The sequence below is a fragment of the Candoia aspera genome, chromosome 1 (genome assembly GCF_035149785.1).
Source record: "Candoia aspera isolate rCanAsp1 chromosome 1, rCanAsp1.hap2, whole genome shotgun sequence".
Classification (NCBI taxonomy): Eukaryota; Metazoa; Chordata; class Lepidosauria; order Squamata; family Boidae; genus Candoia; species Candoia aspera.
Genome location: NC_086153.1, coordinates 64,713,321 through 64,740,165, shown reverse-complemented (window position 1 = coordinate 64,740,165; position 26,845 = coordinate 64,713,321). Strand labels below are relative to the sequence as shown.

Genomic DNA, 26,845 nt, shown 5'->3' with positions numbered 1-26,845 from the left:
CAAAACAACCTCCTCAAAATAGGTTGAACTTACTTTGTGTTCAGCAGAGTTGCATTTCCACTAGGATTAGGAAGTGGTTATTTCCTCAGATTAGGTCAACCCTTTAAGGTAGGCCAGGGCAGGATACAGACTCTGCAAGGACAACTGGAACTCTGCTGATGCAGGATATAATAACTAAATCTTGAAAACCTGACAGAGTTCCTTTGCCTCTCCTCTTATACCCAAGAGAATCAAGGCAAGGCAAATGCAAGTTTCTATTTTATTTATTTTATTTTATTTTATCTACTATCCTGCCTTTATTATTTTTATAAATAACTCAAGGTGGGGAACATACTTATTAGTCCTTCCTCCTCCTGTTTTCTCCACAACAACAGCAACTCTTTGAGGCGAGTTGGGCTGAGAGAGAGTGACTGGCCCAAGGTCACCCAGCCGGCTTTCATGCCTAAGGCGGGACTAGAACTCTCTGTCTCCTGGTTTCTAGCCTGGAGCCTTAACCACTAGACCAAACTGGCTCTCTTATATATGTTAATTACATACAAAGTTTTTTGTTTGGATTGGGTTTAATATACTTAGTGGTTTATCTTTTCTTCTTGCTCTCCCCCCCTCCCATTTTATGGATATGATAGCAATAAAAATTAAAATGTTATTTCCAGTTATAATGAAAGGGAACTGAATTACGATGCTATTTTTTCCCAATTCAGGGAATGGAAAAATCAGTAACTGTACAGCAGCTGAAGGTAGTTTTACTTCCCTCACTGGGCTCCTAGAAGTTGAACCTCTACACTTTACCTGTGTTTCAACTAGTGATGGAACAAGAATAGAAAGGGACGATGCAAGTACGTTTACTGGTATATATATATTTTATTACTTTTCTCTACGTAAACTAAGTAGTAGTCTAGTACAATCTTTTCAAATAAGGAAGTTATGATGAATTTCAGCCATTAATTTTTGAAGAAGGATATTGAAATTTCTTAATCACATTGTAATTCAAGTTTTCTTTTAATGATGAGAAAAATCTGCCTGCCTTGAAAACCAGTATTTTGATTTCCCTATTGCTTTGCACAGTGAATGTTGAATCAAAGTTGCATTGAAAAGTAGAACATTTGCTACTTCTTTCCTTTTGAGGTTACTTCTTGTTTATTACCAATACTCTACTGTTTTCAAGATAAGGCTTTGTGTCTTGCTTTTCTTCATACATGGTTTTTTTGTTTCTTTGTTTCTTTGTTTCATGCCAGTGAGTACCTTTGGGGTTACCCCAGCAGTTGGAGGCCTCTCATCTGGGACCGTTGGGGAAGCCTCGACAGCCCTGAGTTCAGCAGCCCAGGTAGCTTTGCAGTCTCTCTCTCATGCAATGGCCTCAGCCGAGCAGCAGCTCCAGGTGCTTCAAGAGAAACAGCAGCAGCTTTTGAAGCTTCAGCAACAGGTTGGAGGCCATCTCTTTCATGATGTCTCTAAACTTCAAAAGCTGAGAGAATAGTTCCCTTAATCACAAAAAGTCTCTCCTATCTGGGTGAGAGAGAGAAAGGAAAGAAAAAGAAAGAAACCAAGCATAACCATCAAAAGTACATTTTTAGGGAACAGGTTAGATGTAACAGACATTCTGACATTCAAAGTGCACATGGTGCAACACAAGGGCTTTATTGGTACAGAAAAATCTTATGTATGATATCATTGCATTTTCAAAAAGCTTTATTTTAGCTTAAGAACAAAATGTGAAAAGATGGAAAATGTAGTTGGATTTCTTTCAGCAAAAATAGATAGGCTGCTGTTTGGTTAAGAGCCTTAGAAACAGAAACCTCATTTCATTGCCCTCAAGAAGAAATACACAGTTGTATTCTGTTCCTTCTAAAGTTTATGTTTTAACTGCCGTCCACCTTAGCCAATGTAACTTGTTCGTGTCAAACTAGGAGCTCTTTTGTAGCATAATCAGTTGCCATAGATAATTAAAATCAAGACTACTATCTTAAAGTACATTTTGATTTCAGTTATGTCAAAGAATCACTTCTATGTGACATGAGAACTGCAGTCCTAAACAGTTCCTTCACACACCACTTGCCTGGGAATCCCATATGTACAGTGAGATTGTCAGCTGGGCCTTCAAGATATTTTGCTATTTGATGTATTCACCTACAGGGAAAGCTCAATTTTAGAGATCTTCCTGTAGCAAATTTCACTCTGAGCATCTTTTGAAATAACAGAAAATCCTTTGCATTTGAAGTAACCTGGACGAAGCAGTTAAATTTACATTAATTTTATGATATCTCTGTTGACTTAGATCATTATGGTACAATGATATACTTTTGTATTTAACAAATCTCTGGGAGTAACACACATCCCTACCCTGAGTAGTCCATTAAAATGGAGCTTCCCTGAATATGCAAGTTTGTTTATTTTTTTAAATCCTTTTTGATATGGAAGAACGATCACAGCCAGGTGCACATGGTGTAAGAATTTCAGGTGTATTCACAGTGGAAGGGTGTACATCTGTTGTCCCGTTGAACATAATGGATTCCTAGATGTTTACAAATGTGTGAATTAATAACTTTGATTTGATTTAGATTTAAGCCTCCAGTCCTATGCATTCTTGGATATAAGATTCCATTGAATGCAGTTGTACTAAATAAGTTTAAGACAATTGGCCTGAACTAGACTACCTCAGCTTGTATGGTTTATGCAACAGGTTATCTGTAAGAGGCAAGTTCAGTAAAAATTTAGGTGAGTTTTGAAGTGTTCGTTTCTTGCACTGTTGGTCACTTTTTGTGCTACTTTTTGCATCCTTTTGGTAAAAACCTTGGTGTGTTAAATGAAAGCTGAGGCTATTTGCTTTTTTGTTTGTTTTGTTCATGCTGCTTATTGCTAATGCTTTTATTGCTACTGCCTTTACAGGCAGCACCAGCCTACAGTACATATGCTGCTTTTATTTTCCCTGCAGAAAGCAAAGCTGGAAGCAAAACTACATCAGACAACAGCAGCAGCTGCTGCAGCAGCATCAGCAGTTGGTCCTGTTCACAACTCTGTGCCTTCCAACTCAGTCGCAGCCCCAGGGTTCTTCATTCATCCGTCGGATGTCATCCCACCCACTCCTAAAACAACCCCCCTGTTCATGACTCCGCCTCTTACGCCACCTAATGAGGCAGTTTCTGCTGTTATCAATGCAGAGCTCGCACAGCTTTTTCCGGGTTCAGTCATTGATCCTCCTCCAGTAAACCTTTCTGCACACAACAAAAATGCAAACAAGTCCAAAATGGTAACTAAAAAAAAAGAAAAAAAGAAAAAGAGCTTTCATAAAATTCCAATCTAATTAACAGTAATGACAGGAACTATTTTGACTGCTTGGTAGTTTGCCTTTTATCTAAGTGTTGAGAATATATTTTGACAGGCAGTATTGCTAGAACCTCTTGCATAATATCCCCAAATCTATTAAACCTACATTCCGTATAAGGAAGCTTGTGCAAATAGCTTGTTAATGCTTTGAGCCTTTCCACTGGTCTGCTTAAAAGCTAATCCGTACACAATATAAATGATCGGTTTTTCAACCTGTAGTTTCCAAGTCTGCTCTTTTTACTTTTGCATGTGCAGTCGTGAGTGACTAATATCAAATAAAATACATTTATATCTTGATCAATTTTTCTCCTTTCAGAATCCCCTTGGAACCGGCCTTGCTCTTGCAATATCTCATGCTTCACATTTTCTGCAGCCACCTCCTCATCAGTCTATCATTATAGAGCGAATGCATTCAGGTAAAATAGTAGCCTGTAAGTTAATTCTTTCTAGGTTAATTTGATTTGAATAGCTAATATAATGACTAGGTTCCAAAGCTGATAATAGCTTATGACCAAGGCCCAAGGGTGATTTTGGGATTCTTATATTTAAATGCCAGTTGGTTGAGTTATATAATAAATCATATATTTCCTTAGGTGCCAGTGTTTTTTGTTTGAGCTGAAAAGATTTGCATATTAAATGTAGAGAATGTATGTTAAAAAGTGAGACAGAAATTGTGTTGGCTTCTTCCACACCAATTTTCAAATAAGTGTTAAATAACTTAATAACCCTTCAAATAAGGAGAAGAGAGGTTGGGAGCAACATGGACACAGAACATTTGTTTCTCCTCATTCCTTTCTGCTTCTCTCTCTCTGTGGTTTCCCTCTCAATTTTTTGGTCATCACTAACTGTTATTTGGTGTGGTTAAAATTTACATTCCACTTAAAAAAACATTATTCCTGGTTCAGGTTCATAGGGTTGGCTTTGATGTCCCCCTAGCTATGGTTTGAGCTAAACAAAAAGGCACAGGCACAGCAGTACAAGGAAGTATAGATGTCTCATCCACAATTTCAAGGATAATCTTTATTGTGCCAGCAATAACTAAACTGTAATTATTTCTTTGTTATAATTAAAATATTTTTAATTAAATATTTAATTATAAAATAATTAAATAAAAATATTTTTATAATTAAAATGTTTTTAGCAGCCTGGGTTGTGTCTGTTAAATTGTGGTCTATGGCTGCCCTTCTGGCAAAGGAGCTCGTAAGATTGATATTTCATCAAGACTATTTCTATTCAAAGGTGCAAGGAGGTTTGTGACATTAGACTTTGGTAGACCCATCTTATTGACAGATGTGCTGATTCCAACTTGTGGGGATTTGGCTTCCTTATCGATTGATATTTGGACACTTGGTGAAGAAGTGGATGGAAGAAGGCTAGTGGTTGCTACAGATATTAGCACCCATTCTCTTATTCTGCATGATTTAATACCACCACCAGTTTGCAGATTCATGAAGGTAAAAAAAAAATTCAGTTAAAAATGTATTTCTAATAAAATCAATGTGGTAAATGTTCTTCATATTAGATAATGCTCAATTTTACAATGTACCTCCTATTTTCAAAGAGTGAAGTGACATGAACAGACTGCATGTCTTCTGTTTCAGATTACAGTCATAGGTCGTTATGGAAGTACTAATGCTAGAGCCAAAATACCTTTAGGATTTTACTATGGACATACATACATCTTGCCTTTAGAGAGCGAGCTGAAAATTATGCACGATCCTTTGCGAGGTGAAGTTGAATCTGCAAACCAGCCAGAAATTGATCAGCATTTAGCTATGATGATTGCATTGCAAGAAGATATACAGTGCAGGTAAAATTGTTATGTTGTAGCCTTAGTAGCATAATGCATAGTTGTTGAATGTTAGCAATACTGTCTCTTTTGCTCTGTTTAAACACTGCTATTTAATTATGTACAAGCATAAAGATTTTTGTTTCCTGGGACGTTCATTAATAATTTCTGTTTAACAGTGATATTTTTCCTTACTACACTTACAGGTATAATTTAGCTTGCCATAGACTTGAAACACTTCTGCAAAGTATTGACCTTCCTCCATTGAACAGTGCTAACAATGCTCAGTATTTTTTACGCAAGCCAGATAAGGCAGTGGAGGAAGACAGTCGAGTATTTTCTGCTTATCAGGACTGCATTCAGCTACAACTTCAACTGAATTTGGCTCATCATGCTGTACAAAGGCTCAGAGTAGCTCTAGGAGCAAGCAGGAAGATTCTCAAAGAACAGAGTGATCCTAAAGAACTAATTCAGATGTCCTCCACAGAACAGTTGCGCACAATTATCCGTTATCTTTTGGATACTTTACTTAGTTTACTCCATTCTTCCAATGGTTGGTAGCTCAATTATTTTTATAGATAAGATAATAAACTTGCTATTTCATTGTCAATGCTGAAAATATGTGTTAGTGTCAGTGGGGATTTTGAGAATATTCCAGATTAAATGAATGAGGCAAAAGAGAGTAAGAATATAAAAGAGAGTCAAATTAAGGTTAATCTGAAAACTTCAGCAACTGTCTCTTAATTTGCAAACTTTATAGGAACTGGAGAGTTCCTTTACTTGAGGGATTCAGAATTCTCGTCCAGTGCTTTGCATATCCACAAAATGTACTGTACATCTCAGAGTTCCCTGGCTCTGGTCTGCCTAGTCATTCGTAGTGTTCTGACCTCTCCTCTGCGCCCAAGTTATTGTTTTTGATCTACCACAAACTCTAGAAATAAAAATACAGGTAGTCCTTGATTAACGACCACAATTGGGACCAGAATCTTGGTCATTGAGCGAATTGGTCATTAAGCAAGACACCCATGTGTCTGCTTCGCTCTACAACCGCAATCCCGGCACTCCTGGTTCTGGTCATTAAGCGACCTCCTGGGTCATTTAGCAGATGGAGCAAAAGAGCTGCCTGCCAAATTTTATTTACAAAGATTTTATTTTATTTATTAAAAATAAAAGAAATAAGTGTGTCAACAAGCAGATTTCCTTTCATGTGAATGTGTCATTCAGATAGATCTTCTGCCAAGAGAGGTCAGCCCAAATACTTGGGCAGGAACTGGGGAGAAATCTTCACCAGTGAATCTTACTGAATTGAGGGAGAGCTAGCCTACAGACATAAGAAAATTATTTTTTGTGATTTATGTCTTGATGTGTAAACACAGCTTCTGTATTTTTAGATGTATCCGTGTGTGCTCTCCTTTTAGTGGTTCACTTTTCTTTTCATAAAATAGAGGACAAAAGGTTTCTAAACCTTCTAAGGTAGATGACTGATGGCACATTTAACAGAAACTTGTGAGACTGCTAGCATATTGTCACTTCTAAGATATGTCTTGAACAAACCTGTGTAATCTGTATTCACTTCTAGAATCACATTTGACTAAGTGTAGGATGCTTTTTGCACTTTAACATACCTGATTTCTTTTTTTTTTTTAAGGGCACTCCGTTCCTGTGGTTTTACAAAGTACATTTAATGCTCAAGCTTGTGAAGAATTATTCAAGCACTTATGTATCAGTGGGACTCCTAAGATACGCTTGCACACAGGTCTTTTACTCGTTCAGCTATGTGGAGGTGAAAGATGGTGGGGACAGTTTCTCTCAAATGTCCTGCAAGAACTGTATAATTCAGAGCAACTTCTCATTTTTCCACAAGACAGGTATTTTTCACATTTTTTAATGTATCAGTCAAACAGCATTCAATCCATTTATCACTGAAATAAGTAAGGGGCCGCGGTGGCTCAGTGGTTAAGGTGCTGAGTCAGGGGACCATTAAGGTCGGCAGCTCAGAAGTTCGAAATCCGAGAGCGCGAGCCACATGATGGAGTGAGCTCCCATCAGCTTGTCCCAGCTCCTGCTAACCTAGCAGTTCGAAAGCTTGCAAATGCAAGTAGATGAATAGGTACCACTTCGGTGGGAAAATAACAGGGACATGAAAGAAGCCCCCTCGGGCGTTCCCCGGGCAATGGTGACGCCACCGGCAAATCCTTTCAATATAGAAGCGCCTTGGTAGGTGCTTCTGATGTGGAAAAAAAAATCACTGAAATATAGGAAGATAGGTGAAGGGGGGAAAGCCTTATAATTACTTTATTAATTATTGCAGTTGTGATAATTGGAAACCATCATTATCATGGTTAAGACCATCTGCAAGTTGCTGAAGCATATTCATTTCATAATATGGGAACTGCATATTGATTCTTTTAGTCTATAATGTAACTCCAAAAAATCTGTAATCCTTACACAATATTGAATACTGTTGATTTAGTTTTTCATGCCTGAAGAACAAAGAGAAATAAATGTTTGATTTTCTAGGATCAGCCTTTTTCTCTCTCTTGTAAAGTATTGCTACTTATTGCAACCAGATATATTTTTAATCTACTTACTTTTTATATTTAGGGTCTTCATGTTGCTTTCTTGCATTGGTCAAAGATCACTCACCAACACTGGTGTCTTAGAAAGTTTGTTGAATCTCTTGGATAATCTCTTGTCTCCTCTTCAGCCTCAATTACCTATCCACAGATGCTCAGAAGGTATTTAAGTTTCTAAAATAATTATTACAGATTTTTAAAAATATATTTATGGTTTAACAAGGCTAGCTCTGACTGTTGCTGTAATCGTTTTTTGCAGGGCAGTTTAAAATGTAATCCAAATCATGTTTAGATGGCAACAGAGAGATAACAGAAAATTTTAACTCTTGGCTACCATCTACAGCAGCCTTTCTCAACCTTTTGACCCTGGAGGAACCCTGAAAATATTTTTCAGGCCTCAGGGAACCCCTGCAAATTCAGGCTCAAATATAGACCACAAGTTCAAAATTACTATATTTGTTTCATATGTAGGCCTGTATATATGCGTTAACAGTGTTCTTAAGCTAAAAATAAAGAATGAAACTTAACTCTTTAATGTGAAGTTGCTCAAATTTGAAATAATTTTTGAAATAAATTGTGATCTCCCAGGAAACCCCTAGTGACCTAGGGTTCTGCAGAAGCCTGGTTGAGAAACCCTGATCTGCTGGTTGTCTGCTGTGGGTTGGGTTTTGTTTTGTTTTAAGCTCATGTTAAAAAAGGTGGTAGCCCTATCATGGAGCTTTAGTAGAAAGGAAGGCCTGAAAAATTCATAGGTACCCATTGCACACTCTCTAACATATTCCTGACCCTAATTTCAAAATATTCATTTTAGGTATTAAAATTTATTCCCAAATAGTTGAACATACACTTTCTTCATATGGTTATGGAAGTTTAAGCACCCTTTTTTTCTGCTTTTGTATGTCAGAATAGGAAGAACACAGATACATAAAAATCATTTTCAGGTTCTGGAAAAGGTCTATTACTATGTTTTGTCTTAATACTAAATTACCTAAACAAATTCTCTTATTTTGAAGGCGTTCTGGACATTCCTATGATTAGTTGGGTGGTAATGTTGATATCTAGACTCTTAGACTATGTGGCAACAGTGGAAGATGAAGCAACTACATCTAAGAAGCCTTTGAATGGAAAAGAGAGGGAAAGGTTCTTGACAGGTGTAGTATATACTACTTAATATGGTAAAACTTGCTTTTTTTTTTTTTTTTTCAAATTTCGTCACCACCCATCTCCCTCAAAAGAATACAAGCTCTAGGAGACAGCAGTCACCTTTGCATACAACAGTAAACTAGGATTTTGGATAAATCTGTCTTATTGTAAATAGCTGTGAACTTGTGAGTGCATCTCCTTGTTATGCTTTGCTCCACCCATTACTGTGACCGCTAAACTAACCATTAACTGAAAACTTAGAATATTATTGGAATTGGAGATCCTGCACTGTCATTCCAAATCAAAATAACCTTAATTTTCAATTTTAGAGAGAACCAGAATTCTAATCTCAGACATTGAATTCTGAAGGTTCTGCTGTTTAGCTGTTTGATTAGTTTAGTACTTGCACTGCCAAGGAGAAACAAACTAAGAAAAAAGTTGTGTGTGCTGGGAATCCTTGCTCCCCAGCCTAATGAACACTTTCATTGTGTTGGAAAATTTATGTATGTACGTATGTATGCATGTATGTATGTGTCACATTTCCAGGCTCCCCAACTCCAAAATGACTCTGGGCAGCTTCACAAGATTAAAAGACAACAACATTACGTAACAGTGCAAGAGGTGTATGAGTGAAACAACAAAACATATCTTAGCATAACCTCCAACTAAAAAGATCCCACCCAAACAACCTAACCCAAAGCTTAAGGAAGGAACTAGATTTTAAAAGTTTGCTTGAAGGGGAATAAGGTGGAGCTAAAGGACAGGTACAGTGACAAGAAAGGCCTTCTTCCTGGGTCCCAACAGATGCCATTGTTTAATAGATAGGACCCGAAGCAAGCCAGCCCTGTCAGAAAAGACAGGATGGGCAGACGCTATGGAAGACAGGCACTCTCTCAAATAACTAGGCCTTATGCTAATACAACTACAGGTTTGTTTTTTTAATCCATTCAATTGTGACCAATTCCTGGAGACTGCCTTGACAAGTCCCTGCAGTTTTCTTGGCAAGATTTTTCAGAAGTGATTTGCCATTGCTTCCTCCCTAGGGCTGAGAAAAAGCTTAATGACCCTAATTGGGACCAGAATTTCCATTGCTAAGTGATGTGGTCATTAGGCAAAACATCACATGACCACACCGCTTAGTGACAGCAGTTTCAGAAGTGCCAGTTGCAGTCATTAGGCCAGGACCTCATGCTTCTTCTGCCCTGCTGTGCTCACCTCTGCTTCAACTCCCCCCCCACCTGTTTCCTTTCCCATCTCTGCCTTTTGGCCGCCCCGCACTCTGCTCTGTACCCCCACTGCTCTGCACTCTGTTGCCCCCATCTGACCTTTGCTGTCTTCTTCCTCCCGCTGCTCATGAGGCACACCCAGCTTGGCCCTTCATGAGGCAGGCCAGGTGCACCTTGTCAGCAGTGGGAGGAAGAAGATGGCGAAAGTCGTGGGGGTGTGCAGGTGGAGTGTAGGGGGACGGAGGGCAAGGTGGCCAAAAGGGCAGAGATGGGGGGAGGTAGGTTGGTGGGGGAGTTGAAGTGCACCCTGTGGTTATCAATGTGGGTGGGCTGCCAGGCACCCCAATTTTGATCACATGACTGCAGAGGCACTGCGACGACTGTAACTTTAAGGACAGGTTGTAAATACTGTCATAATTTTGAACAGTCGCTGAACAAATGGTCATTAAGCGAGGGCTACCTGTATAGATAACAACTTGAATTGCATACAGAAGCCAGCTGGTAACCAGTTCAGCTCACATAGCAGGGGTTCTATATGGACATAGTGAGGCTTGTCCACCACTGCTTGTGCTGCTGCATTCTGGACCTGTAATTTCTTCAAGGACAGCCCATGTAGGAAGAATTGCAGTATTCCAACCACAAGATGACCAAGGCTTGAGTGACTGTGAGGAGGGCCTGTCAATCCAGAAACGAGCACAACTGGTGCAGAAGCGGAACTTGTGGTAATGGCACAGGTACTACATACTTCTCAAGCAGAGGCTGGAGAATCCAGGAAAACCTCAGATTGCACTACTCGTCACTGCGCCAGTGCAATCCCGTTCAGGACCAAAGGTGGAAAGTCGCCAGAACTAGGAAGACTCAAAGCAACTCCATCTTGCCAGGGTTGAACCTGAGCCTGTTCCTCCCAGTTCAGTCCCAAACAGCCTCTAGGTCCTGCAGTAAGATTCCAGCATTATCGCTCTAAAATTGTATCTTATGCTTTGTACTGATAGATCTATGATCCTCAGATTTTTGGATAGCTTACAGATTTTTTATTAAGAGATACAAACTTTTAGTTAAGCACAATTTCAAAATGTACATAAATCATCTAATAGTTTCTTAGATGCTAGGAAAGACTGAAAGCAAAAGGAGAAGGGGATGGCAGAGGATGAGATGGTTAGATAGCATCACCAATGCAATGAACATGAATTTGAGTAAACTCCGGGAGACAGTGGAGGACAGGAGGGCCTGGTGTGCTATGGTCCATGAGGTCATGAAGAGTCAGACACGTAATGACTGAACAACAACAAAAAGAGATATTTTGGGATCTTAATTGTTACAAAGGAGTGTTCTAAGATACACTCAGTTTTATGTTGGTTTAGGCTTTCACACCTGTGTCAATCAAGCAGTTCCTGTTCAGTTGCCTGTGGGCTGCCATGAAATATACTACAAAATGGTTCACTCTGCCTCTGAAAATGCCAGTCACAGATACTGGTGAAACATCAGGATAACATAAAATGAGGCCAAAGCCATTCAGCCTGAAAGCTCCTCACTGGTTGATAAACTTAGATTTATTGCATAGTGTTTCCCTTCTCGTCTGATTTTCTAGTGCAGTATTTAATGCCTTCTCTCTTTTCCTTTTTAAAAGATTTACTGTGTGTGTGTGTTTAGTTAACATTTCATCAAAAAAAAAAATTCTGTTTTGAAGGATGCAAGCTAGCTGTTTCTCAGTACCATCTCTGGTCCTCTCAGTAAAGCTAAATCAACTATTTTCCTAGCATCCATAACAATAATTGATCAGTGTTGTACCCTTTAACAAACTAACAAACATGAATATTTAAGATCCTTTCCGCAAGATTTGTGTACTGAATTTTTTCTGTGAGTTGTCTCTGTCTGTAAATCATTGACTGTCCAATTTGAAATGTCATTTTCTTTTGCTTTTCAGGCAATCAGTGGAGTTTCATCAACAATAACTTACATACACAGAGCCTCAATAGATCTTCAAAAGGCAACAGTAGCTTAGATAGATTATATTCCAGAAAGATCAGGAAACAGCTTGTTCATCACAAACAGGTAACTTCTAGCTCATAGTAATGATTTTCTTTTTTAAATCGTATGAGGATATTGTGATTCTGAGGTGCACATTCCTGTTTTATATTCAGAGCAACATTTTATAAGTTAGGTAACACATAGCTGAAGTGTGCTGAAGCAAGTTGGAGGAAATTCCAGGTGTCTGACTTTCCCACAGTAACATGAACCTAACTGAAAGTGTGGCTGATATTGACAATATAATAATTGCAGACAAGGGACCTGAGGAAATCCTATGCGTGCCCTGCAGGGTAGAATAAGAGATTTCCACCATCTTAGTAGAAGAAGAGCTCGCACAAGTCTGAAACATTGGAGGGAGGAATGTGAGGAACCGCTGTTCTATTTAACTTTCTCATTATAAAACATCTGGAAAACCTGACACTGAGGACAAACACATGGCAAATATCTGCTCCTATTCAGTCTTTGAAGCCTCACCAGTTTCTGCAACCATAAAGCTGCTACTGAAACTGGTTTTATAATTCAGGTCTGTTGGCAGCCTGTTAAAGTTTTATACATATAAAAACTAAAATTTAAAAACTTTAACTTGACCATCCTATGAAAGCGCATATCTACTTTGCATCTTATTACATACATTTTTATATACTGTTAACATTTTCTTTTAGCAACTTAACTTATTAAAAGCAAAACAGAAGGCTTTGGTGGAACAGATGGAAAAAGAAAAAATACAAAGCAACAAAGGATCATCCTATAAACTTTTAGTAGAACAGGCAAAACTAAAGCAGGCCACGTCAAAGGTATGATGTTCTGCAATTATATTTATTGTCTTGCGCAGAAATACCTTTTTCTGCAAATTAAAATATTTTCTGGGTTCATTTTTTCCACATATGATTTCATTATGCCTCTTAAGGCCTAATATGTTGATTCAATTACCTGCTGTATCCTGGTTTTAGAACTAATTGGTTAATTCTAATGTAGGTACCTGTTTTTGCTTTTGTTTTATATATTACATCCCTACAACATTATGTAAGCTGCTTCCTAAATAACACTGTGGGTTATTCGCATCAAGATAGTTCCTTATAATAAAAACTAAGTTTATATTAAAATATTGCAACAATTCTCCAGCTCTGCCCTTTTTTAAGTCATTAGAAAAGGTGCAGGAGCAGTATCCAAATAATTGTGCTACTAATTACGTAAGGCAAAAGGGATTTGGATTTGTCTTTTTAAAACAGTTCCCCTCTCTCTACCCATTTTTTTACTATGTGGTATAGCATGCTCTTCAAAGAAAAATATGTTCTAATTAAGCACTTTTCAGTCCATAGAACTGCCTGAAATAGTTTTGGATATCAGTTTCAGTTGCAATTCACTCCCTTAGGAAGTATTAAGAAATATTTGTACAAAGCATTAAGAAAGCCCCACTTCAAGACCAATAATCATAAAGTATGATTGTGTTTTGGCATTGTCTGATCTAGAAACCATTGCACATTCCAGCTAATATCCCTTATTATTAAGACATTAAGTTTATCCAGTATCTTATCCAAAGAGTAAAGTGTGATAATAGATGGGTAATAGATTGTGTAATCAATATTAGTTTCATTTTAGAATTACAAATTTGAAAATAACAAGTGTTATTCATGCTCTGATTTAGGGCATAATCTTATGTATGTTTAGTTAAATATAAGCACATTTATTTGGACATTTTTGGGTAAACTTGTAATCTAAGGCTTACGTAAGATAAGTGAATTCAATGTTTTCTTCTTTTTGATTGAAATACTGCGTTAATGAAAGTAGTGGTTTATGTGGTTGCTGTTTTTTCATTATTTGTATGTGAAATTATTGTATCCTACAATTCAGTGTATATAACTTCTGTTTTGAAATAGTGGAATAATGACACATGTGTTCATGCTTTTGATTTATGTAGCACTTTAAGGATTTGATACGCTTACGTCGAACAGCAGAGTGGCCCCGTTCTACGTTAGACACCGAAGTATCAACTGCAAAAGAAACTCCAGAAATTGAGCCCCTTCCATTCACATTGGCACATGAACGCTGTATCTCAGTAGTGCAGAAGTTGGCCCTCTTTCTCTTGTCAATGGATTTTACTTGTCATGCAGATCTACTGCTATTTGTATGTAAGGTATGAATTTTGCAATGCGATTAAGGGAAATAATTCTGATCAAAACATGAAGCTTGCATTTCAGTGTACCAGGTTGGATCAGCAGTTGTTACAAAATTCTTTTTCAATAATTATTTTGACCCAGGTCACCGTTTGTCATCCAGAATTATGATGACTTCAGCCCCTTGAGGGCAAAATACAAAATAGCATGACTGAGATGATAAATGTTTTAAAACATTCACTAGTGTTCTGATCCCAAGGAGTTTTGCTCTGGTAAAATTACAAATCAATAGTTTTCACATGAATAAGAAGCTATGTGTTGGACTTTAAATATATTTTCATCAAAACAGTGCTCTTTTTCCTAGCTGTTGTTTATATAAAATCAGCTATGTTTTTTCTCAATGCATCTGTGCTGAAGCAAAAGCTGTGGGTTGTGTCAAATAGCAGTTTTCCTTTACTTGTACCTTTAATTTATGCTAACCAAAGCACCTAAGTTTTGCTTATTCTCCCCTCTTGACACTTAAGCCACAACCTCTGAAAAAAATTGCCACTGTTACTGATAATTGGCAAAAATCTGAACCAATGTAGCACAGGTAGTGGTGGGAAATGAACCAAACTTTCGTTGGGATTTTTGAAAGTATTGTTCACTGTTGGTTACAGCACAGTGACTTTTAGTAAGAGGAAGTTATATTTCCTTGTTGCATTATAGTTTTCAACTTTGCAATTTCAAAGATGAAATTAAAAATAAAAACATTAGAAATATGGGGAAACCCCTTTATATGAGAAGAATTTCCCCAAACCTGTAAGCTACAGCTGGAAGACATCAAACTAAAGTTACATATACTCTCAAACCAGAAGCATTATGTGCATTTCTTCGTTTGATTCATTGGTACTTCTGATACTATTCTAAATTCCTTTTCTATCAATATAAGTGTATTTTACAACTGTGTAATGTCAACATTTTTATTTTGTAGAAGTGTTATATGCTCTATAGATATGAAGTTGTGGCAAAGAGAATTTTGTGTACCTGTTTTTATTTCAGGTTCTTGCTAGAATTGCAAATGCAACAAGGCCTACAATACATTTGTGTGAAATTGTGAACGAAGCTCAATTAGAAAGGCTACTACTTCTTCTGGTTGGAACAGACTTTAACAGGGGTGATATCTCTTGGGGAGGAGCATGGGCTCAGTATTCTCTGACATGTATGCTGCAAGATATTCTAGCAGGTTTGTTAAAAATTATATTTTAGCTATGAAAAATGCTTTGGTCACCTGCAGTAGGGAGGTGAAGGTGAATGAGATAGCTGAAATGCAAGATAAAAATGGACTAACCAACTTCCAACAGTGTTAACATTTAAGACAGCAGGCTCTTGCATATTGTAGTTTAGTGAACTGCATCCAGTCTGTCTGTAATGTAGAAAAATGGCTCAGCAAAGTTAGAAGATAGTGCAGCCAATTACCAGAGATCATAGTTTCTGTCTTGAAACTAACCATAATTCTGTCCTTGTGGGGATCTGCTAGGTTTCCTTTCCTCCATCTCCACACTGGTGGTAGGGAGGAGGTAGAGGCCTGGTCTCATTGGAATTATTTTATTGTAGGTTTTGCGCATAATTTTTTATTGATGCCCCATACATTTTACTGTTGGTTTTCTCAATATTGCTTAAAAGATTAATTAAATTACAGTAATACCAAATTTTTATGCCTTGTATTTTTGAAAAGAGACCATATACAAAACTACCATGAAACAATCTGTTTAAAACATGGGTTGATAATTGCACATATGCAGGTAATTGATACTTGTCTTTGACTATTCTGGTAACTCTTCCCTACACTGTTCAGGAGAACTGTTGGCTCCAATAGCTGCTGAAGCCATGGAGGAGGCAGCAGTAGGAGAAGAGGCAGGGGCTTCAGCTGTAGATTCAGATGATGCTCTTCAGCAGTCTGCGGTCCAGTTAGTGGAAACTATTGATGAGCCTTTAGCACATGACATTACAGGTAAATAAATATAACTTGCTTAATGATATTGAATTGTTTAAAACTGTTCCTTTTTTGCCTTGGCAATTCTATTAAATATTCTTGGATTTCAGTAGTTGCTTAAAAAGCCTACAATTTATTCTGTTGGTGTCAAGCAGTACTAAGGAATTGAGAATTTGATACAGTCCACACAGGTACAAATCTCTACAGTGTACTATAGCCTCATTTTACTTCCCTCCTTCACATTTTTGTGTATAATAGAAATTCAAACCTCCCATTCCAAGACTGAATCAAGGGACTAGAGAATATATAGGTAGACAAAGAGTTTCTGTTTTTTGTTGCAGACTAGTGCTCTGAACGTGTTTCTGCATGCAAACTGAGAGGCATGGGAAATTATGCTTAACAGAAATCTACCCGTACTAATTGAGGTGGCCTGTACGGCACACAGTTTTAAGAGAGCCTTATAAGTAGCTTTTTAGTGTAGTTTACTATAGAAGAGAAGAGCAGCCAAAGCCAAGAAAGCCAAAAATCTCAGGAAGGAACTTAGAGTTTCAGAGAGCTGTTAGAAGAGAGAGGAGGTAGTATTGCCACATCTGTAAAGACATTGAAGATCTAAACAGACATGGAAAAACAAGAAAGCTCTTTCAAAAGATCTCTGAACACAGAAGGAGGTCCTGATCTTAAATTGGCATGTTGAAGGATACCCATGGACAGATAGTAAAATGCTTTCAAAGAAGATCAAACTATGATGGAAGGAGTATACTGAAATACTGTACAGGAGAGATGTCAACATCCAATATACCTTAGAAGATATTCCCTACTTACAAGAACCTCTAATACTAGAAGATGAAGTTAGATCAGTACTCCGGTCCTTACCAAATCCAAAGGCTACAGGAAGTGATGAAATATCCACCGAAAAGTAATAAACAACAGAAGAAGAACCAGTAAACATTCTAACTAAGCTATGCCAGCAAATCTGGAGAACAACACAGTGGCCAGCAGATTGGAAGAGGTCACTCTACATTCCAATATCAAAAAAAGGATACTTAACAGAGTATGAAAACTGTCACAATATCCTTAATCTCGCTTGCTAACAAAACAGTACTTAAGATCATTCAATGCGGATTAGAGCCCTTCATGGAAAAAAGAGGTGCAAGATATTCAAGCTGGCTTTCAAAAATGCCGAAGAACACAAGACATTATTACTGATGCACATTGAATAATTGAGAAAACCAAAGAATACCAAAAAGAAGTCAACATGTGCTTCACTGATTATAGAAAGGCCTTCAGTTGTGTTGACCAAGTCGAGCTGTGGAATGTGCTTAGAAAAATGGGAATCCCAGAGCATCTCATTGTCCTCATGAAAAACCTATCTATTGGTCAGGAAGCCACAGTACAGATAAAACATGGCAAAACAGACTGACTCCAGGTTGGCAAAAGAGTGAGACAAGACTGTACACTCCTCTTATTTATTCAACCTATATGCTGAATATTAAGAGAAGCTAGATTAGAAGAAGTTTGGCACAATTTTAAAATTAGAGGAAGAAACATCAATCACCTATGCTATGCTGATGATACTCGTTTGATAGTGGAATATACAAAGGATCTGCAAGCTCGAATTTGAAAAGTCAAGAAGCACAGTGAAAAAATGGCAGAAAATTAAATATGAAGAAGTCCAAACTGATGACAACAGGTACAACAACCAGCTTTAGAAATGACAGTGAAGATACTAAAGTGGTAGATAGTCTATACCTTTTAAGATCAACCATCAACAGTGAAAGAACAGCATTTAAGAAATATGCCACAGACTGGCATTCAGTAGAACAGTCATGAAGGCCTAGGAAAAGCTATTCAGATGCTGTAATGTACCTAAACCTACAAAGATCAGAATAGTGCAGACAATGGTATTCTCTGTGACACTCTGTAGAAGCAAAGGTTAGTCTTTGAAGAAGCAGATACAAAGAGTATTGGTGCTTTTGAAATTTGGTGTTGGAGGAAACTCCTGAGAGTACCATGACCAGCCAAGAAAACAAACAAATGGATCATCAAACAAATCAACTCAGAGTTCTCAAGGCGCAAATAAGCAGGTTCAAATTATCCTACTTTGGATTCATTATGCAAAGAGCTAGCTCTCTAGAGAAGACTCTAATGCTGGGAAAGGTGGAAGAAAAAAGAGGAAGTGGGTGACTAGCAGTATGGTGGATGTGCCTATCCCACATGTCCTGATAGAGTTAGCATGCATCCGGTCCATTGATTAAACAATGTCATTCGGTGGGATGCACGAAGTAGGCCTTCTCTCTCTGCCCTTTGCAACTCTATTCCCTAACTCCACCCCCTGTAATTCATACAGTTCCCACCTTGGCCCTTTAAAACCTGTCTGTGCTCCCAGGCCATGGCTTAAGGTGGGCAACAGACCCTTTGTGTGGTGTTTTGTTCGCTTGAATGGTTGTTGGCTTTTGCCAGACGTACATCTTTGTGGTAATATAGTTTCTTTGTTTTTAAGCTTCTGTTTTTATTGTGCTTTGTAAGCTGCCCAGAGTCATGGCAGTGGGGTGTCATATAAATTCAATAAATTAATAAACAAACTATTTGTTTGTCATCTAAAGGTACTCCACCTTTGTCATCTTTGGAAAAAGATAAAGACATTGATCTTGAGTTATTACAAGACCTGATGGAAGTTGACATTGATCCATTGGATATTGATTTGGAAAAAGATCCTCTGGCAGCAAAAGTCTTCAAGGTATGGAACACAGTGCATTTTTAAAATAGCTGTAAAATACCTGTGACATGGGCTTAAGGCTTTTCCAAATGTATACTTCTAACTTATTAACATGATAGAATGCTGTATGTACAGAGGTATCAATTTCATTTTCATTGTACGCCTAACACCCTGAGAGCCTTCTCTGCAGTGGCTCCCGCCGTTTGGAACATCCTGCCACCAGAAGTCAGGCAGGCTCTGTCCCTCCTGACCTTCTGGAAGTCCCTGAAGACCTGGCTCTGCCACTGTGCTTGGGAGGTAGTGAGTCCTGGGGATGGCTGGCACATTAGAGTGCTCCCCTCATATTTACAATCTTGTATAGCCATCTGGATTTTTATTTTCTATTATATTGTATTGTATTGTATTATATTTGTATTTGTATTGTATTGTATTATATATAGAGCCAGTTTGGTCTAGTGGTTAACATGCTGGGCTAGAAACCAGGAGTCTGTGAGTTCTAGTCCCACCTTAGGCATGAAAGCCGGCTGGGTGACCTTGGGCCAGTCACTCTCTCTCAGCCCAACTCACCTCACAGGGTTGCTGTTGTGGGGGAAATAGGAGGAGGAAGGAGTATTAGGTCTGTTCGCCGCCTTGAGTTATTTATAAAAATAATAAAGGCAGGATAAAAATTAAATAATAAATAATAATTTTATGTATTATTTATTATCACTGTTTTTAATGTTTAATTGATTAATTTATTGTAAACCGCTCAAAGTCCCTCTTGGGGGGGAGATGGGTGGTAGCAAAAATTTGAGAAATAAATGATTTTATGAATAGGTTATTTCTTCATTCTAACAAATACTCTTAAAAGTAACATACAAGAACAGATATTTTCAAATATTTTATGAAGTCCTAATGGTTTTAAAATGCATCATTTTAAGCATTTTATTACTTTTGTTTGTGAAGAAATGAGGGGGGGGAAGCCTGTAACTATAAAAAAAAGTGGGAAAAAATGATACAAGAACAATATATTGTATTACCTATAACAAAAATCATCCAGCTCAGTTTTTAAACACATTAATACTTGAACACATGGAATAATATTACAATATTGATCAGTATTACATTGGTAGAACCTGTTTATAACCAGAAAGTGAACACATATCATTGATCTGAGGTTGTAAATCTGGGATTACACTGTAGTTCCAATATTGCTATATCCTGTGTATTGATCTTTGTAACACCATATTTACAAACTTCTGAATAGTAAACCATAGTAGGGCGGTACTGGGAGAAGCTCAAGTCATATAAGTAAGTGAATAGGCAGTTTGATTATAAAATGCAATATGATAGAAAGCACAGTGGTGTATGGTAGAGGTAACATTAATAGTATATATGCCCACTGTCTCTCCTCCCACATGAATTTCCTCTTTCCTTCCCTGAGTTCATACAGGATGACTCAGACTAGTCTAGTTCTCTAAATCTGATTCTAATTCCTGTTTTGAGGACTTGCAGTATTTATGTTCTTGATTTATGTTAGTTTTACTACAACTTTTCTTTGAGTAAACAGTTGAACAACTTCTAAAATAACTTTAAAGCATACAGTTTTAAAATACAATTAAGTATTTCAGAAATCTAACAAAATGGACATTAAAAAACAAACTTCCAACCCTAAGTTTTGGGGTTCAATCATAGCACAGAGCAAAAACAAGCTCAAAAAGATAAAAATTGCCTTCTAATCACAGTAGAAAAGAGAAATAAAAATAAATATTTTAGGAAGATATAAAAATACCAAAAGGACTGAGCAGATGAAAGGTTTTGCCTAGCAAAGAGATCACATGGATTTAGATGCCAGATGAGATGCAGGGTGATCTCCACTGGGAGGATAGAGATCCCGAGTAGCTGCTTCTGTGTTTCATATTGAAGAACACATGATGAAAAACCACCACGAAGTCCAAGTAGATTCATGTGAGAATGAGTATCCTGAGCTTCTAGGAAAAGGTGCTTAAGAAGCATAGGGCCTTATAGGTCAAATCCATCACCTGAACTGAGTCCAAAAACAAACTGGGAGCTAGTGAAAGTGACAAAGCATCAGAATAAGATATTCATAAAATCAGTCCTAGTTGGGAAATTTTCTCCATATTTGGCACCATTTGCAAGAACAGTCTTTGTATTACAGTGATTTAAATGGGAAGTTATCAGAATTTGGATCACTGAAGCTAGGTTGTGTCCAGATAGGACCATAGATCAAGATGCTAGATGTGTCACACTACAGAGGTCACTTAAGCATTTAGTTACAATTGGATCTGTGAGTATAGATTCTTCAGAGTATACTGAACACTCATGTGCCATAGTATGTGGTTAAAAGAAACTCTGGAAGGAGGAAGTACAGAGGATTTAATGGTGCATTCTCAAGTTCTTAGCCGTATTTGCATAATAGGAAACACATCTATGCTAGATTTGTTTGCGCATAACAGTAATAGATTTATTTATACAGCAGTGTAATTTTTGAATTTGAATTACCTGATACCAGATAATTCATTTGTTTCCATTCTGGGCAGAAGATAATGTAAACCAATCTTCTTCAAACCAGACACCCTCTAGATACTTTGGATTTCAGCTCCCATCAGCCCTTCAACATGGCCAGATAGTAGGTGATTGGAGTGATAGTCCAAAATAATAGCCCAGTTGGAGAAGGATGCTGTAAATATTCTCTTGGCTGTTTCCTTTATATTGTCAAATTACAGGTCACTGAAAGAATACAGTGATCTGAAAGTTGCCAGTATAGTTTGCATGCATAAATGGAAAAAAATATAAGACTGTTGATTTCATTATAGACACAGATTATGATGTTAGGACACAAATGCTGAAGACACAATCTAGTTGAGAGTCATGGAAAAACGTTTTTTATTTTGAGGAATTTCAGACCAATGAATGCATTTTTTTTTCTATTTTATAAAGCCTATAAGTAGCACCTGGTATGATTACTGGGGTGCTGATTATGGTACATACAATTATAATCCTTACATTGGAGGTGTTGGAATTTTTGTGGCAAAACCACCAGTTACAACTGAGAAGAATGGATCACAGATTGTGAGTGTATCAGTCTCTCAGGGTAAGCATACCAATTAGTTTTACTTTGTAGCCTAGTTTGAGAAAATGGTTTCTGCTGTGATAGTCTCATTACAATTGTTTCGATATTTGCAGTAGAATGTAAATACATGTTCTCTTTTGGACACATTCCTGTTATGATGCAAACCATGCTTAAAAGGAGTGTTTTATAGAGGTAAGAATTAGGAAACACTGGTCCAGTATCCTGTTAGGTGAGAGGTGTCCATGTGATTGTAGACAGATTATAAAAACAAAGTTGCATTTTTAAAAAGTTTGTTAAAGTTAAAAACTGGACATTTTTCTGTCTTGGAACTACATCTTGTTAATTAGAGAAAAGATCTTTCTGACTTTATGTATTTAACTCATTTGTCGCCTTTGCACATTTTTATAATTATTTTCTATCTTAATTCATTTTAAAAGCGTTTCCAAATATATAAATCCGTTAAAACCCTTAAATGTTTTATAACTTATTATGGCTTAATAAAATATTTGCTATTAAAAATATGTACTATTTTATCTATGATGTAATTTACATGTATCTTTATGATTCTTTTCAAAGCTTTAGATGCACGTTTAGAGGTTGGACTGGAACATCAAGCAGAACTGATGCTGAAAATGATGTCTACTCTGGAAGCAGATTCCATTTTGCAGGCACTAACCAACACATCTCCTACATGTAATTTTGCACAGTTAAACCTAAGCATCTCTGAATGTTATGGTAATCTTTCCCTTGCTATTGTAGATACTCTTAACTTTACTTAACTTGTAGCAGAATAGTTGTATTATATCAAGTATACCTAATAGCAATCATATTTAAATTCCCAGCACATATCCAGTTTTACATACCCTATTAATTTCTTAGTTCATTATATAAGCATGTATGAGAGGGTTTTCTGCAATGTGTTGGTGCTCCCTGCCCAGGAATTCTATTTATCTTTTGAGGTGTCAGTTTGTCTAGCTAATATTTATTAGGTTGGTGGTTATTTGTATAACAGTAAGCATGTGCACACAAAAATTAACAAAACATTGATTAATAAAGGTGTTTTCTAGAGCTTAGGAGGGACGCGGTGGCACTGCAGGTTAAACTGCTGAGCTTGCCAATTGGAAGGTCGGCGGTTCGAATCCGCGTGACGGGGTGAGCTCCCGTTGCTAGTCCCAGCTCCTGCCAACCTAGCAGTTTGAAAACATGCAAATGTGAGTAGATTAATAGGTACCGCTTCGGCGGGCAGGTGGCGTTCCGTGTAGTCATGCCGGACACATGACCACGGGTCTACGGACAAACGCCGCTTTGGCTTTGAAACGGAGATGAGCACCGCCCCCTAGAGTCGGTCACGACTGGACTTAATGTCAAGGGAAACCTTTACCTTTACCTTTCTAGAGCTTAGGATGTGCAAAAAGCTTAACTTGAATTCAGTTTCATAATAGTATGTTTGTCAGGCTAACTACGATTTTAAGTTATTATTACCCCTGTTTTTTCAAGTTATTTAATTCAATGTGAATTCTGGGAAACAGATCACAGTATTGTGAAAGGGTTACACATTCAGTGACAAAAAGTATGTAATTCTCTTTTGTAATTAAAAATGTCTTGGCTTATTTTGCTAGTAACTCAGTCTCCTAGTGGAACAGATGATTCATTGCTACGTGGGCTGCACACTTCAAATCAAAACAATCAGTTTATTATCCAGCTGTCCTCCATTCCAGTGTTAAGTGCATGCTTCAATAAACTATTCTCCATGCTACAAGTCCATCATGTTCAGGTATATAATTGTCACTCTTGGAATTGGTAGAGAGTTCATACTATGTTGGTATTTAGGATTGAGAAATGTACATTTGCTGGGCAGAATATTTTATTGAGCTGAATTTTATTCTGCTGCTGTTTGTATTTTCAAGTTGATGTTTCTAATAAAAGCACTTGACAGTTGTGCCACATTAGTTTAATAATTTTTTTTAATCTGATGAAAATAAATTGAGATGTGTTCCCAGAGCTAGCTAGTTAGCTAGATATTTTTTATGATGTACTTTTCCAAATTAAACAGTATATCCTAGGACTGGCATAATCCTTATGGGTAAAGAGCTAGTTAACAACATATATAACTTGCTAATTTTAGGTTAAGGTTGAAACCAGGCTTAATTGTAACGATTAAGCTTAGTAATTAATGTAAAACCCATGTATTTAAATAGGACTGCTGTAAAGATAACTAAAGTCTTCTGCAGTCAAAATATAATTATTTGGGTTTCTGAAGTTGCTTACAGAACCCTCTGTAGATTTAGATGGCAACTGTTCTGTGGGATGTTTGGACAACAAGGTTTACATACATATCCATGCTCCATCCATATTCCTATGCAAACATCTGCATTCATCCACACCCACATAGGGATATAGTCGCAAACAGTGGCCCCCAACATTTTCCTTTATGTGGACCTCTGCATCATCACTGAAAGCTTTTGAGTATCACCACATTAGGTAGAGGTTGACAGTGTACAGTCTGCGAACATCATGTCATGTATATTCTCCCTTATTTATCTATCTATCAAATTTATCACCACCCATCTCCCAAAAGGGACTCATATGGAATGCACAAGACTCCAAAGCTAAATGAATTTATTTTTTTTAACTATAAATGGCTGAAATTTCATACAATTTTCCAATGATCATCCAGAGTTGATGTCTGTACCTGAAATTGTGACAGAATACTATTTTATGAGTTTGGAGATCTCTCAAGATTACATTATCAACCACCATTGGCCCCAGGCTGGGAGCCATTGGTCTTGATGTAGTACAAAGAAAAATGATAACATACAATAAATTCTCAAACTTTAACAACAGAGTATTAACATAATTTTAATTTAAAAGCTCTTGTTATCATTTTAAATTATAGGCATGTATGTGTGCAGACCATGGTTTACATATTATACTAAGATATAATATGGTAAATTTTTGATGTACTAGGGTATATGAAGCCATCCACTGGTGCTTTTAAACGGTGTTTTTTTCCCCTTAGGATGAGTTTGCACATCACATTAAGCCCAACATATCCAGTTATACTATTATATATAAACCAGGATTTGCAGTATAAAACTGTATTTTTATAATGTTCTCTTTTTGGATTCTGAGATGGTTTTCATTAGTGTATACATTTTTAACAATTTATATTGTCAAAATACATACATTCCTAAGTTTTCAAGTAAGCATTGAAGCCTCAGCAAAAAAAAGCAAATTACTAAGCTAAAATAGAATACTTTCTTAAAAAAAACAATCAAACACCATTAAACCTTAATTTGGATGCTGTGTTTATGCTTTGGCAAACTGGTAATAATCTGCTTTTAATAACCATGTAAGATTAAAATATCACAAAAATAATAAATGCAGCCTACAACAGTAATTTGTTAACAAGAGTAAAAATTGTCTGATGTTTGAAATCTTAATTGCAAGACCCAGCGCTCTCAGTTACATAGTTAGCTTGGTTCTAAGTATGTCCTTTAAATAACAGTTGCTAATAATTATTCTCTAGCTTGAGTCCCTACTACAGTTATGGCTCACATTAAGCCTGAATTCTGGATCTACCGGAAGTAAAGACAACTGCACTGACATTTTCTTATACAATGCCAACCGGACACCTGTCATTCCTTTAAATCAAGGTGAGCTGCATCACTGTGCACTGCTACATTGATCTAAATCAGTATTTTTAAGAATACTCAGCTTGTACTGTACTTATGAAATAAAACTTCCATTGCCTTTAGACTGGATTTTGTGTTACATTATATGGTAAATTCAAGGACTACCTCCAGTTCAGGTTAATAAAAATTAACTGTCAAAAAGAAAAGATAGGAGATGGATACCTTGAATTTTATTTTCCAACATCCTTTGTATTCCAAAACTGATGGTGGGATCCACTTTTCCTTCTACCATAAAACATAATGGAATACATTTTTTCAGGGTTAAAATATGTTTTAAAAAGTGAAATAAGGTTTCAACTGAAATCAATTCTAACTTTGTTTATGTGATCTCCATATTAAATTGGCCTTTAGGCTAATACTTAATTCGCTTAAACAGTTAAGGAATCTTTAAAATGATAAAAGGTGCAGGTTATGGAATCAATTAGGTTTCCTCATTCATGTTTTAGAATAGTTAGCATGAATGAGTGCATTCTCGTTGCTATTTTTCCATTTGAAACAAATTCTGTATTTACCACACTGTAGGATCTCCAATTGATTATCCTCTAGATAACTTTTGGCACTCTTTATCTCTCCATGTATTTCAGACATGGTGCCTGCTTTCTTCCATTTTTCTATCTCTGGAGGCTGCACAACTTACTGGTACCTAAGCTTGAGGATTGTGGCTATGTTATCCCTTTTTTATTAGTCTACAAAGAAAAAGGGCAATAATCTGCTTATCCTAGGGTCAGTTGGCTAATTCTGTCATTAGTATGCAGTGTACTCATTACCTAAACAAGACAACAAATGCTGCTTCATATATGCCCAACATTGAATTTGCTTTTATATAGGAAATTGCTTGATTTCTGCATGCTGATCTTGACATATTCTAAACACACTGACAATATGTGAAATGATCCCAGGTAGTATGGCTGCAGACAGTCTATGACAACAGCCCCATTAACTGCTGTGGGGGCAGGAGCAAGACTAGCACCAATAAAAAATTAAAAGTCTTGGTCTTAGTTTCAGCAGAGAGGAAACAATGAAACCAAGGCAAGAGCTTATCTCTTCTGTATAAGAGTTCTGTGGTTAATTTTTTTTTATCCTGAATGCTGATGAAATTATAACCATTTTTGCTGCCTCACCCTTATCAGTTTCATGCTTGTTACTCCTAGGTCATTTATGTAGCTCATTTACTAGCTTTGGAGAT

General features: G+C 37.0%; 2 protein-coding genes across 7 annotated transcripts in view; both read left to right on the top strand.

The window, feature by feature from the left end:
- The window catches only part of YIPF4 (Yip1 domain family member 4), a 93,173-nt gene extending 78,961 nt beyond the window's left edge, over positions 1–14,212 (top strand). The window contains exon 7 of the transcript XR_010068093.1: positions 14,198–14,212. The gene's annotated coding sequence lies outside the window, so the exon portion shown is untranslated. The remainder of the gene's footprint in view (positions 1–14,197) is intronic.
- Positions 1–26,845, top strand: part of BIRC6 (baculoviral IAP repeat containing 6) — a 183,557-nt gene that overhangs the window by 62,556 nt on the left and 94,156 nt on the right. For 2 of the 6 annotated variants that reach the window (XM_063305522.1, XM_063305516.1), the window contains exons 23-42: positions 702–848; positions 1,236–1,423; positions 2,933–3,247; positions 3,641–3,740; positions 4,564–4,778; positions 4,926–5,134; positions 5,320–5,666; positions 6,762–6,981; positions 7,718–7,851; positions 8,703–8,840; positions 11,983–12,110; positions 12,749–12,880; positions 14,005–14,220; positions 15,242–15,425; positions 16,038–16,193; positions 18,779–18,912; positions 21,832–21,985; positions 22,541–22,699; positions 23,584–23,738; positions 25,494–25,620. In XM_063305522.1, coding sequence (XP_063161592.1) covers positions 702–848; positions 1,236–1,423; positions 2,933–3,247; positions 3,641–3,740; positions 4,564–4,778; positions 4,926–5,134; positions 5,320–5,666; positions 6,762–6,981; positions 7,718–7,851; positions 8,703–8,840; positions 11,983–12,110; positions 12,749–12,880; positions 14,005–14,220; positions 15,242–15,425; positions 16,038–16,193; positions 18,779–18,912; positions 21,832–21,985; positions 22,541–22,699; positions 23,584–23,738; positions 25,494–25,620 — 3,558 coding nt within the window. The remainder of the gene's footprint in view (positions 1–701; positions 849–1,235; positions 1,424–2,932; positions 3,248–3,640; positions 3,741–4,563; positions 4,779–4,925; positions 5,135–5,319; positions 5,667–6,761; positions 6,982–7,717; positions 7,852–8,702; positions 8,841–11,982; positions 12,111–12,748; positions 12,881–14,004; positions 14,221–15,241; positions 15,426–16,037; positions 16,194–18,778; positions 18,913–21,831; positions 21,986–22,540; positions 22,700–23,583; positions 23,739–25,493; positions 25,621–26,845) is intronic. The other 4 variants (XM_063305550.1, XM_063305531.1, XM_063305558.1 and 1 more) reach the window with 4 other exon arrangements.